Source organism: Trematomus bernacchii, unplaced genomic scaffold, assembly GCF_902827165.1.
Source record: "Trematomus bernacchii unplaced genomic scaffold, fTreBer1.1, whole genome shotgun sequence".
Classification (NCBI taxonomy): Eukaryota; Metazoa; Chordata; class Actinopteri; order Perciformes; family Nototheniidae; genus Trematomus; species Trematomus bernacchii.
Genome location: NW_022987571.1, coordinates 2,598,887 through 2,612,040, shown reverse-complemented (window position 1 = coordinate 2,612,040; position 13,154 = coordinate 2,598,887). Strand labels below are relative to the sequence as shown.

The following is a 13,154-nucleotide window of genomic DNA, read 5'->3' as shown; positions in this document are numbered from 1 at the left end:
TCAGGACTCGCCCATCTCTAACTCAGAGGTCGCGCAGCTGTGGAGAAGAACGTGTTGTCCACATTCTGTTACTGAGTTTAGGCTAGTTAGCTAGCAGGTTTATTGTTTTGGGTGCAGTCACTTTTGCCTCCACTTACTGTTCAAATAAATGTCGAAAGAAAAAGTAAATCTGTTTATGTTGCTCTCAAAGTGCACCAGATTGATGCATTTAACTTCAACATTTAAAAAGAAATCTTCCCGGGGGACCATGCCCACAGACCTCCCTAGAGGAGGTGAGGTCCACCACCTGCCCACACCCCCTGTTAAATTGTCTCACCCACATTGAGGATGCTTCCTACGCCCATGTTTTATTCCATGTGTCAAGTCAGGCAAATTGGTCCAAATGTTATTGCATCAATGATCTGTTAAAGATCACTAAATATATGCTGGAACTATTTTGCTCTAGGCAACTCAAGGGTTCAGGTATTGTGATTACTATATGAATAATGGTCCAAAATAACATAAAATGCATAGGGTTTTTTGTTAAGTAACATACTTTCGTCGCCGGCCGGCCGATACATGCCGTGCATTAATCCCCGGGCCACTTTTCCCCCGCAGTCCGCCCCTGACAATACATACATAAAAAAAAAAATCCTCAGGCCAGCAGGCCAGGCCATCGGGAAACCTCCCGGTCCTCCCGATGGCCAGTCCGGGTCTGGCGTTGTGATGCCAAACAGCGTCAATTCAGACTGAAACACATTCACTGATGGGTATGGGGGATATTTATCAGCTGCTTGTGTGACAGTCAGACTAGGGTTGTTTCTCAATGTCGAGGAAGGCTGCTCCAGAGCCACTATTTCAAGGATGCTACATCATCGAGTCCCGCCGAAGGACTGTTCCAATGTCCAGGATGCTTGGAATTCTAGCGAAGCCGGCGTCCTTCTTTGCGGGAAATTTCGAGGCTGAACATGTGTATCCTCCGCGGTCTTAAAATCCCCACAATGCTTTGCGCACGGACCAATTTCCAAATCTTTGGCGGAAATCGCGCTCCATTTAAGGCGGAGCCTCGCATATGACGCACACCTGCACACCTGTTAGCCTGTTCTACAATTCTTCGTTTTCCGAGGCTAGGAAGGATTCTTGCATCGCTTCTGAAGGACCTGACTCGGAGGGACTTGTCCTACCAAGGAAGCGTCCTCGACATTGAGAAACACCAAGTGAATACTTTACAGCGGACGCTGCCGTGAGTTAACAGTAGACTAACAGCTCTGCAGCGGTCGGTAATCCCGCTGAACCACATTCATAAACAATGTACCACGGCACTCTTGAGAAAGGTATAAGGTTGGAGAAGTAGTTCTTTAATTTAATCTGGTTTCGTATGATTAAAAACTACCCGACGCAGTCCTCTATTGATGTTGTTGTGAGCGGTGTTGCGGAGAAAATCAGCAACGTAAAACGCTGTGTGGGTCATAAGAAGGCACGTAAACGTCATGACGCAAACGATGGCGCAATGACGCAATAATTCACCTTTGAACCTAATTCACCTTTGAACCGGCATCTGTAACAATGAGTGGACCAAAGAAAAGAAAAGTCGACAATGAGTGGCGAGTGTTTAATGAGGAGTGGACAGCTAAATATTTTTTCACCGATCTGCTACTGTCCCGGCCCGGCTGTCAAATTTTAAACAACCTGGTCTCACCAGAATGCGTGACTCCACCACGACTCCTTAACACCGCATTGCGTGGTGGAGTCACGAACTTTGCTACATTTACGTGTCTGCACCACGCAAACAACCCGAATGTAAAGTGAATGAGGCTCCTTTGTCGTGGTGCACACACGCATTTCTACAACGTCCAGCAGTGAGCTTTTATTCTATAAAACGTTTTTAAAATCTACTGTATAGCTTGTAGTAACTCACAGGAGGCTTCTTTTATTTTATTTGTATTCATAATAATTTTTATTTTTCGTCAGAATGTATTATGGTGCATTATTCACCAATGTTTGTTCTCAAAAAACAATGTATTGTGTGTAATACAACTGTGATTTTTATTAAATTAGTTCGTTTTTAAGGAAGGCCAGAGCTTCAGCTGTGTCAAAGAGATTGTTCCCTTTAGTTAACGTTATTTAAAAGATAATTATATTCCTATTTGATTAAGTACCCTTTATTGTATTACGGACCCAAAGAGCTGAGCGTCCATTCCCATTGGATAACGGAGCATTTTACACCCGGAAGTAAGTATTCTCCTTACTGTCCATTGATTTTATTTACAGTGATATCTGCACAACTCATCAACTCAAAAACACCAGATTATCCTTGTTAATTACACAACATTGATTGGTTTAAATTGTGTACAATGCTTTTGTATTTTCCCCTTTCGATTCGGAGAAACAAATATGTTTTCGGAGTGTGTGGATGGTAGAAGACACTACACTACCCAGAATCCTCAGCTATTGTTCCGCTTTGCCTCAAGCTCTGTGATTGGTTGACCTCCAACTGCATTCCAATGAAAAAAACGTTTCGTCAAAGATCAAATCATACTTTATTCAGCAGTGCTTGCTTTACTCTTTGAAAGTCATCACATGAATGCATTGTAATGAATGGTTTGGCTGCATTAAACATTACACATCTGTCGTAGTTCTTTATTTATCTACAGAGATCGGGCCTCAGAATGGACCGGAAACTATTCTTTACCGTTCTATTTTAATTTCACAATAAAGTTAGTAGTAATAATTTGTTTTGATATTATTGTTTTTTATTAACTACTAGACCGCTGGGTCATGTTAAGACCATCTTTTCTGTGTTGCTGTGGGTTTTTTACATCGCTTTTGTGTTAAAAATATCAAAACAATAACAGAATATATCCGTCGTAAACTAAACCAGAAACAGCAGTATATTTTATTTTGTTAACACTGTAAACTTGACAGCTTTTTAACCCGCACCTCCTACTGGTTAAAGCACGTTATTACACGTTTAGAGTAATGCAATGCAGGTAGATTGGGTTGCTTTTTATTGACTGTTTTAAAATGACTTTTTCTTAATGTCTTTCATTTTTGTAAAGCACTTTTGAATGTGTTATATTTGATGAAAACATTTAAATATTAAGAGTACATACTCTTAATATAGTGGGAAAGTGGAAGGTCAATGATATAAATAATATAGAATAGAAAATATCAAGAAGATACTGTAAGTGATCTCTACAATAAAACAGTTTAGTGCCTGATAGGAGGATGTGCAAAACAGACAAACTAATAAGGCTTTATTTAAACATTAAAGAATACTTTAGGTTAAGGTCTTCTTTTAAATAAGAAAAAAGCTTTGGGGGTATCTACAGATTTTAAGCCTGACAAAGTACTTAACGTCTAATATATTGCATGGTTTGTTTTGGAACTTGACAATCAACTTTCCTTCAATGTTAACTATGTTGAAGCACTTATTTTAACTGATATTATACATATTAATTATACTCTTATAAGATGTACGTAGATAGTATAAGAAATGTGCAGAATATGTTTAATGGTGGAGGTACACAGATATCGATAGATGTCTTGTGATGCACTGTTGATGAACCTGTGACCCAAGTGTTTCATTCATTGCATAACTACACCGTAGTTGTGTATATGATATGTCAATACACCTTAGAAAATCTTGAAATCTTGAAAGGGATGTGCAAAATAGCCATTATATACAGTTTTTAATTAACTATTAGTAGAGAATAACGAGTAATGAATATGCTTTATAGGGATCTGCAGATAAATATTTAGTCTTCTCAAGCACCCACTACCAAATATCTCGCCTGATTGTTGGCTGAATTCACTGAATTTTACTCAGGTGTAACTAAAGTCTGATTTAAGGGTTGTTTATATTTCACATCATTAATCCAAATCTGTAAAGTAACTAAAATAAATGTAGTGGAGTAAAAATACCAGGTTAACCTTAAAGAAAGCCCTCAGGATTATAAAAGACCCCCATCACCCCACAAACTGTTCTGTCTGCTGCCGTCTGGCAGGCGGTACCGCAGCATCCGGACTAAAACCACCAGACTCAGGGACAGTTTCATCCCACAGGCCATAAGACTATTAAACACCTGAACTTAGAAACAACATCCATAACATTCATCTGGCTGCTACTTAGAAATTATTTATCTAATATATCATATTCCAATCACTTGTATATAGACTCGTATTGCACTATTTCACTTTTTACTATTTTACTATTTTTGTTTTTGTATTTACTTGCACTATTTGTTCTGTGTAGCCTATCTGTTTTATTGTGTTGCACTGTTGGAGGAGCCTGTGACCTAAGGGGGGGGGGGGGGGGGGGGGGGGGGGGGGGGTGTAGGACACGTTCTAAGCACATGGTGTAGTCCCATAGCTGAAGATTCTGGGTAGTGTAGTGCCTTCTGCCATCCACACACTACGAACAAATATTTGATTCTCCGAATCGAAAGGGGAAAATACAAAAGCATTGCACACAATTTAAACCAATCAATGTTGTGTAATTAACAAGGATAATCTGGTGTTTTTGAGTTGATGAGTAGTGCAGATATCACTGTAAATAAAATCAATGGACAGTAAGGAGAATACTTACTTCCGGGAGTAAAATGCTCCGTTATCCAATGGGAATGGACGCTCAGCTCTTTGGGTCCGTAATACAATAAAGGGTACTTAATCAAATAGGAATATAATTATCTTTTAAATAACGTTAACTAAAGGGAACAATCTCTTTGACACAGCTGAAGCTCTGGCCTTCCTTAAAAACGAACTAATTTAATAAAAATCACAGTTGTATTACACACAATGCATTGTTTTTTGAGAACAAACATTGGTGAATAATGCACCATAATACATTCTGACGAAAAATAAAAATTATTATGAATACAAATAAAATAAAAGAAGCCTCCTGTGAGTTACTACAAGCTATAAAGTAGATTTTAAAAACGTTTTATAGAATAAAAGCTCACTGCTGGACGTTGTAGAAATGCGTGTGTGCACCACGACAAAGGAGCCTCATTCACTTTACATTCGGGTTGTTTGCGTGGTGCAGACACGTAAATGTAGCAAAGTTCGTGACTCCACCACGCAATGCGGTGTTAAGGAGTCGTGGTGGAGTCACGCATTCTGGTGAGACCAGGTTGATTTTAAAACTCATAATGGCCTCCGAGCCAAAAAGTTTGCCCACCCCTGGTGTGTAGGCTGCTGTCTGAATCTGCTTCATGAAAGGCAGCTTTTCATATAAATAAGATCATTTCTGATCCTAAATATCTTGGTTTCTTCTTTCCTAAGGTCATATTGTTCTGTTGTCTTACATAATACACTTCAGTAAAAAAACATGTTTCTCTTTTATTTATTTGCATTGTATTTGTTAAGGTAATCCCCAAAAGTAAAAAATAAAACATTATTTTTTAAATGATAATATATACAATGTCCTGACAAGAGAAAACCATAGCTGAGTATTAGCACCAGAGGGAGACACATCAACACTGTTGTTATAGAGTTACCCATGCAGATGCCGGTGTCAGAGTCGCTGAGCAGGCTGTAGTCGCAGTAGAGCTGCTTGTGGTGGTCGCATGGCTCCAGCAGGGAGCAGGGGTCCCCCAGCTGCCGGGCACACACCTTACAGCAGCCACAGCCGTCCAGCACCAGGCTGCTGCCCAGCGCGCAGGGCGGGGGGGCTGCAGAGCAGGAACAGGGCTGGGAACAGTCCTGGGCCACTGTCTGAAACACACACAGACACACACACACACACACACACACACACACACACACACACACACACACACACACACACACACACACACACACACACACACACACAGACGTCATATACAGGGGCTAAAATAATGATACAATACCAAATAAATTATAACAGAAGATATATATATATATATGTTCTGTTTTAATAACCAAAACGACTGTTTATGTTCTAGAAATACATATATTTTGGTTAACTGAACTTATAAAGTCAACATTTGAATTGGTGGTTTACAGTACATCAATTGTGTAATTTGTTGAACCATTATTGAGAAATAATACATGAGAGATGTGGATTCAGTCCATTGGATATTTAAACACTGATCATCATTGAACTGTGGGATGGTTGTTGCTTTCTACACAAAGTGTTGGTTTGGGTAGTTGGTTACTTCAGATCTTAATTGGGAAGTGTGTTTGGACGTTATGAGGCATTTCGTTATGGAACATTTTGTGCAACACCAGTGCTGTTTTCAGCTAAATTAAAAAGATTGAGCTTCTTAAATAGGGGAGTTGTATGGTCATATTTAACTTAACCATAGATGAAAAAATCACATTAAACAAGTAGCAGCAGGAACAGCATTGATCTGAGCATCTCAGTAGTCATGGTCAGCTGGTAGCCAGACGGTTGATGAATGAACCAATGGGAAAGCAAATGATGCTAATCAGTAACTGTGACTTCTGTGCTCTGCCTGAACTAATGCTATGCTCAGTTATTTAGTAAACCAGGACAGCTGCGATAGTACCTTTGTTTAATAATATCAAAAGATCTAAATACATTATGTAAGGCAAAAGGTGTCACATTTAGTAATGAATCAACGGAGAATTATAATAAATCCTAAAGTTCTCCTGCCTCTATTAAACTTTTAGCTTGTCTTAGCGCACCTTCAGCAATAGGCTGCTGCACCCCCGCTGTCTCACGGAGAGATACCGCAGGTCTTTCCTTCCTGCAGCGGTCAGACTATACAACCAGCACAGCCCCTAGTTGAGCCCCCCCCCCCCCCCCCCCCCCCACACACACACACACCACAACACAGACTATATCACCCCTTGCTGCTAAATACCAACAAACTATGTGCAATATGTGCAATATATAAATGCCGTTAATAACTGTGTAATATATACCTGGCTGCTAAATCCTTAGAACTGTTACAAGGTGTGTATTTTGTATTTTGTAAATTGTGTAACTTGCTGCTGTTAAATACCAACCACCTATGTGCAATATGTGCTAGATGTGCAATATATATAGATGCCGTTAATAACTGTGTAATATATACCTGGCTGCTAAATCCTAAGAACTGTTACAGGATGTGTATTTTTTTTAATTATGTAACTTTTTATTTTTTATTATATTTGTTATTATATCATAACTTAGTACTTTTTTTTAATGCATGTCACATATTTAACATATGTAACATTAAGCTGTCTGTGGCTCTTTTTCCGGCTGTAACTATGCACATTTCCCCTCCGTGGGACTAATAAAGGTATTCTGATTCTGATTGTTTTACAGCCTTCAACTTCATTGTTTTTAGTTCCCACTCAGCCCTCTCATCAAACAGAATTAGAAAGTTAAATGAGCACTAATAAACCCACTGTAAACCTCAAGTCAAGCAGCAAACAACAAAAGGACACAGTAGGGCTGGGGATCCCTTTGTAGGGATCCATGGCAGCGCCATCACCATTCACATCAATACAATTCATGTGTTAATGATTCAATTGTTTGCTAGAGATCTAGCCTTTTCATTTTGCACTCAATGTGCACCGGAATGATGCATTTAACTTTGAACTGTATACATTTGTGTTTTCTAAATAGATGATTGTGTTGAGTAATTGTGGTCTCAGGAATAAACAGACATCCTTATTATGATTTGTGTCATAATCTAGCAGCACTAGAACATAGAGGAGCATTTGCTGAAGTGCTAAAGTGCCAGATAGTATACTTGTGTCTTGGAATAAAATTTGGCACAAACACTCCAAATGAATGATCATTTAGCTCTGTGCATGTGGATTGGCAAACATGTAACTATTTGTTAACACATAACATAGCAATTTATAGAGCCTTACCAAGTTTATTTATGGCTGTCTTCACGTTTGTTGTGTTGTTCCCAAGTGACCAATAAGATACAGTACATGCTCTGATTTCCTGCTGCAACCCTCTTATTTTGCTCCACCTCTAAGGTTTGGGAGAACAAGCAGGCACTTTCTCATGTTTTCCCCCCAGCTGGACACATTTAGGGAACTATAACTACTTGAGCAAACAAATGAAAAACGTTCTTTCTATCAGAAATGAGGACATGTTCATCTTAAAATTGGACATGTGTTTCAAGAAATTTGTAACATGTGTACTTGAGGTTTTTGGGACAAATGAAGTTCTGCCCACACACCCCACAGTGACTTTGGCTGGCCAGAGTACAAGAAAAAGAACATAAAGCAAACATAAGGAAAACAGATTCTCAGCCTAACATCTTGTGCAAAAATAACTGCAGTGGCCTACCGAAGACATGGCAAACAAACATGTTTACTGCAATGCCCCATAAATATACTATAACACAATTAAATGAGTATGAAAATATCAATTTGCCACAGAAAATGTGAGAGGTCAAGTGAGAATGCACTAGATGCAATAGAGCAGAGGCTCCTATTGTTTTGGTCTGGTATATGGCTGCACAGAATGCCACAAGATGGCAACAGCAGACTGAGACCAAATGGGCCAGCAAATATTTTCCATGTTTTGTTTCCTTCCACTGTTCAGCACCAGCCCAGCATTACATTACATTTCATTTAGCTGACGCTTTTATCCAAAGCGATTACAATAAGTGCATGCATAGCATAGAGGCAGCAGGTTTAAGGAAGAAAACATGAGAGCAACAGATGGGAAATAATGAGGAAAAATACTTCTCTGAGTATTGTGGTGCAAGAACTGACAGAACTCTACATTGTTACCAAATGCAACAATCCTGAACTCTATTATCACAAGTTTGGCTCTTTATGATGAATGACTACACACTAAAGATTCACATGCAGACTTAAATGCACATTTCCTTGCACATTTTCACAGCACAATACCTTCATCTAGATATAAGTCCATCCCCAAATCACGTTTCATTTCATCAGAGAAAATGTGATTCTTAAAATCAAACTTACCGATGAGATAATAAGCAGGAGAACATAGAATGTGTCTGAAGATTCCACAGGCATGTTTCTGTGCAGGCTGCAGTCCACTCAGCAGTATGGTTCCTGAAGAGGGAGGCTCACTCGTGTTATTCTCCGTGCTGCAGACTGATGAAGACTGGGAGGAGGACCGGACTTAAATACCAGCCCTGTGGGTGTAGCCGGAGAAACCAGAGCCATGCCACTGTGCTGTGAGAGGTGAAAATATTCCAAATCCAATGGCCTTCTCACAGACAGACTCATGCTCACACCATAGTTCATAAGGGTGTTGGTGGACAAAATGGAAACCCTGTGGTTTTGCAGGGTAACTTCTGAGTTTTTTTAACCTGGATTCTATTTTCTCATGTTTTTGTGACAAAGTGACTTATGGGAAAACTATCTGTTTAAATTGTTCCAGTAAAAGCACTTCAAAGATGGTCCAATAAAAGTTTGTTTTTGCAATTGCTACTAACAGGCTCATGCTGTTATCAGGACCCAACAGAGAAATAAAACCTGTCCTTTTCCTTTTGCTTGATGTGGTAAGTTTGCTATTTTTTAATGTAACTTTTTGCCAGAAGACAGCGGTGAAAACATGAGTATGAGGACACTCCAGACACACCAGAAGGATCCTCCAGGACTTTTTTATGAGGAAAAATAATATTTGCAGTTCACATAAGGCACTGTACACACTCGTTTTTTATGTGCTCAAGTCCACTGTTGTCAATGTGCACGCGCCTATTGGCACTGCGGCTGTGCACAGACCTTATGAGCCTGAACAGTGCATGTTTTTCAGCCCCAGTCTGTGCCTGGTTTGTTGTGTTTGATTACAGAAAGCATGGCTTAGCGTTATCTTAAAAGATTTGACTTGTCAAGGCTGAATATTTAGCTGGATAAGTCCTAACCCTCTCCCGTGATTTCATAACGAGACTTCTCCTTCAGCGAGACTTGGTAAGACTCAATAACAAACTGACAGAATTAGGGTTAAGGTAAAGAAAAAAGGTTCTACCTTCTGGAGGGTCTGCTCATGTCTCTTCTGACAAAATTGTTGATTGTAGCATTGACATTGCAAGCCACGACATTGAATCCTTGTGACAACTTTTATGACAACTATCTAACTTTCACAAGTTAACTACTTGCCAACAGGCACGTGCACACATATGGCGCATTTCCACTGCAGGGCCTCGCACGGTTCAGCACGCTATAGTTAGGCCTTGGTAGGCCAGACTCACTTTATGCTGCGTTTCCATTACAGTTTAGGAACTAGGGTAGTAACTATAGTAACGCAGTGTAGGCGGAGCCGTGACGTCATCTTCAATGAGAACCACAAAACCAACATCAGCCGTTAGCTGTTAGCACTCAGAGCTCACAGCTCCTCATATCTGTTCAGAAACTAGACAAAAGTTAAACAAGTACACACCACAGACTGTCTGTGTCATGGCGAGTACAGTCGCTGCTTTATTTATGTCTGTAGGCCGTTGTTGTGAGTGTGGACGGTCGGAGCATATACTGCGTTAGCTTAGCCGATCTCCATTCAGAAAACACGCATTTTAAAAGGTTTTTCGTCTATTACAATTAAATCACGTTAAAATATGTTGTAGCCCCCTTGCCGTCACTAGTTTAGCATATTCAGCCCAATTGTTGGCCCGGAAAGAACCCCGATTTTGGAGGGCCAGAAAAACTGTGAAAAAGTACCCGTTAGCCGGAACTACCCCTAGTGGAAACACAACAAAAAACGGGCGGGGTTTGGCATGGCACGCTTAAACCGTGCTACGCGCTGCAGTGGAAATGCGCCAATAGACATCAAAGTGGGCTTGAGCCCCTGCCCTTTTTCTTCCTCCAGAGAAAGTGCCCTTTTTTCCCCTCTTTTTTATTTTTAATAAATGAATATATATCTACTGCTGTTTGCGCACAGTTTCCCTTTCCAAAAAGATATTGATTGAATACAATATAAAAATATCAAGTCGGGAGATTAGACTGTGAAGTTCCAACACAGTCTCACTCCCTGATAGTCCAATAGTGACGCTTGGTCAGGGTCCTTTGGCGTGCAGTTGTGACGCGCCGAGTCTCCTTCAGCTTCATAAACGGACGCAAAGAGCTTTCAACTGATTGCAATGTATTCCCATCGGCGGCGGTATTTGACACTCAGGGAAGCACCGCATCGGTCCATGTCGGCGGCAGTTAAAGACAATGTGAGCGTCCATTCCCATTGGATATCGGAGAATTTTACACCCGGAAGTAAGTATTGTCCTTACTGTCGATTGATTTTACAGTGATATCTGCACTACTCATCAACTCAAAAACACCAGATTATCCTTGTTAATTACACAACATTGATTGGTTTAAATTGTGTGCAATGCTTTTGTATTTTCCCCTTTCGATTCGGAGAAACAAATATTTTTTCGGAGTTTAGGATGGCAGAAGCCACTACACTACCCATAATCCTCAGCTATCGTTTAGGACTACACCATGCGCTTTGCTTGACAAACCCCGTGATTAGTCCTCAAGCTTTGTGATTGGATGTTGGAGTGGCAGTGCGCGAAGTTTACGCCGAGCGTCAAACAGCACTTTGAAATGGAATGAAACTAGAGATGGCAAATCTGGATCCTTTTACGGACTCAGGGTCTTCTGAGTCAGTCATTGAAGAGATCCGGATCATACGAGTCATTTGAGTCATATGAGTCAGCATCACCAAGACCGTAGAAATCCTATCGGTGAAACCGAAAAGTTGTTGCATTTCACGAGCATATTATTATTCCATATATTTTGAATATATATATATATTTGTATATATATATATATATAATATCTGCATGTATATTTTCTATTTCGACATGTATATTTTATATTTTATTTTTCTTTCTATTCTTGTATATTTTGTAGTTTTGTTTTATTGTAAAATGCCTTTTATGCTGCTGTAACAACAACAATTTCCCAATTTGGGATCAATAAAGTACTATCTATCTATCTATCTATTAAACTGACGTTATATTAACCTCCGCTACACAGTGTATTTTGCTTTAATAAAAAATGTTGATCACAAAAAAAAGGGTTATTTTGCGATTTGGCAAATCTGAGTCTGCTGTTGACTCGTGCATGAGGACGAGTCTGCTGGATCTCTGGATCTGCTGCTATATACGGCTCTGAGTCCGCACGAGTCTGCTGGATCTCTGGATCTGCTGCTATATGGTTATGGCTCTGAGTCCGCACGAGTCTGCTATGTGTTGCACAGCGAGTCAGGATTTGCGAATCTGCGAGTCTGCTGTTGACTCGTGCATGAGGACGAGTCTGCTGGATCTCTGGATCTGCTGCTATATACGGCTCCGAGTCCGCACGAGTCTGCTCTGCTGTGTGTTGCACAGCGAGTCAGGATTTGCGAATCTGAGTCTGCTGTTGACTCGTGCATGAGGACGAGTCTGCTGGATCTCTGGATCTGCTGCTATACGGTTACGGCTCTGAGTCCGCACGAGTCTGCTCTGCTGTGTGTTGCAGCGAGTCAGGATTTGCGAATCTGCGAATCTGCTGTTGACTCGTGCATAATATAGCGCGGGAGCCGGGTGCTGGAGGAGGGGCTATGCTCGTGCACATGACGAGTATGGATGGCTGGATCTGCTATGCTATTACGGTTAGGAGCCGTCGGCTCCTCTGAGTCCCCACAAGTCTGCAGGAAGTTTCACTGATCCGCGTCCCCTCCCCTGAGCCAAACGATCACTTCTGGCAGCTATCCTACTTGCTAAAGGGTAGGCAGATGGACTGGGGTACGTTGTAATGTGATTTTACATGTTATAAAGAGAGTAGCGAGTGACGCAATTTATAGTTTTAATTTGTACGTCACACCAAGTGTGGGACTCAAGGACTCGGGTTAATGGAGAGGGGAGACTCGTCACGACCAGCTCATTTCTAGGATCCGGGTTAATGATCCGGATGAATCAGGACTCGCCCATCTCTAAATGAAACTAGGGTTGTCAGTCGATTAAAATATTTAATCGCGATTAATCGCATGATGTCCATAGTTAATCGCGATTAATCGCAAATTAATCGCAATTTTTTTTTTCTAAATGTACCTTAGAGGAATATTTTTTAAGTTTTTAATACTCTTATCAACATATGAGTGGACAAATATGCTTTATGCAAATGTTTGTTTATTATCATTGGAACAATGACAAATATTCTCCTGAATATTCTCAACACAACAACCTCTGAACAATGACAAATATTCTCCTGAATATTTTCAATACAACAACCTGGAACCTCTCTCTCTCTCTTACACTCTCTCCCAA

General features: G+C 40.4%; 1 protein-coding gene across 1 annotated transcript in view; it reads right to left on the bottom strand.

Annotated features, from left to right (window-relative positions):
* Positions 1-8,987, bottom strand: part of ccn2b (cellular communication network factor 2b) — a 31,545-nt gene extending 22,558 nt beyond the window's left edge. The window contains exons 1-2 of the mRNA XM_034126198.1: positions 8,872-8,987; positions 5,478-5,694 (exon numbers count right to left, since the gene is read on the bottom strand). Of these exons, the coding sequence (XP_033982089.1) occupies positions 5,478-5,694; positions 8,872-8,925 (271 nt within the window). The 5' untranslated portion in view covers positions 8,926-8,987. The remainder of the gene's footprint in view (positions 1-5,477; positions 5,695-8,871) is intronic.
* Between the last annotated feature and the right edge of the window lie 4,167 nt (positions 8,988-13,154).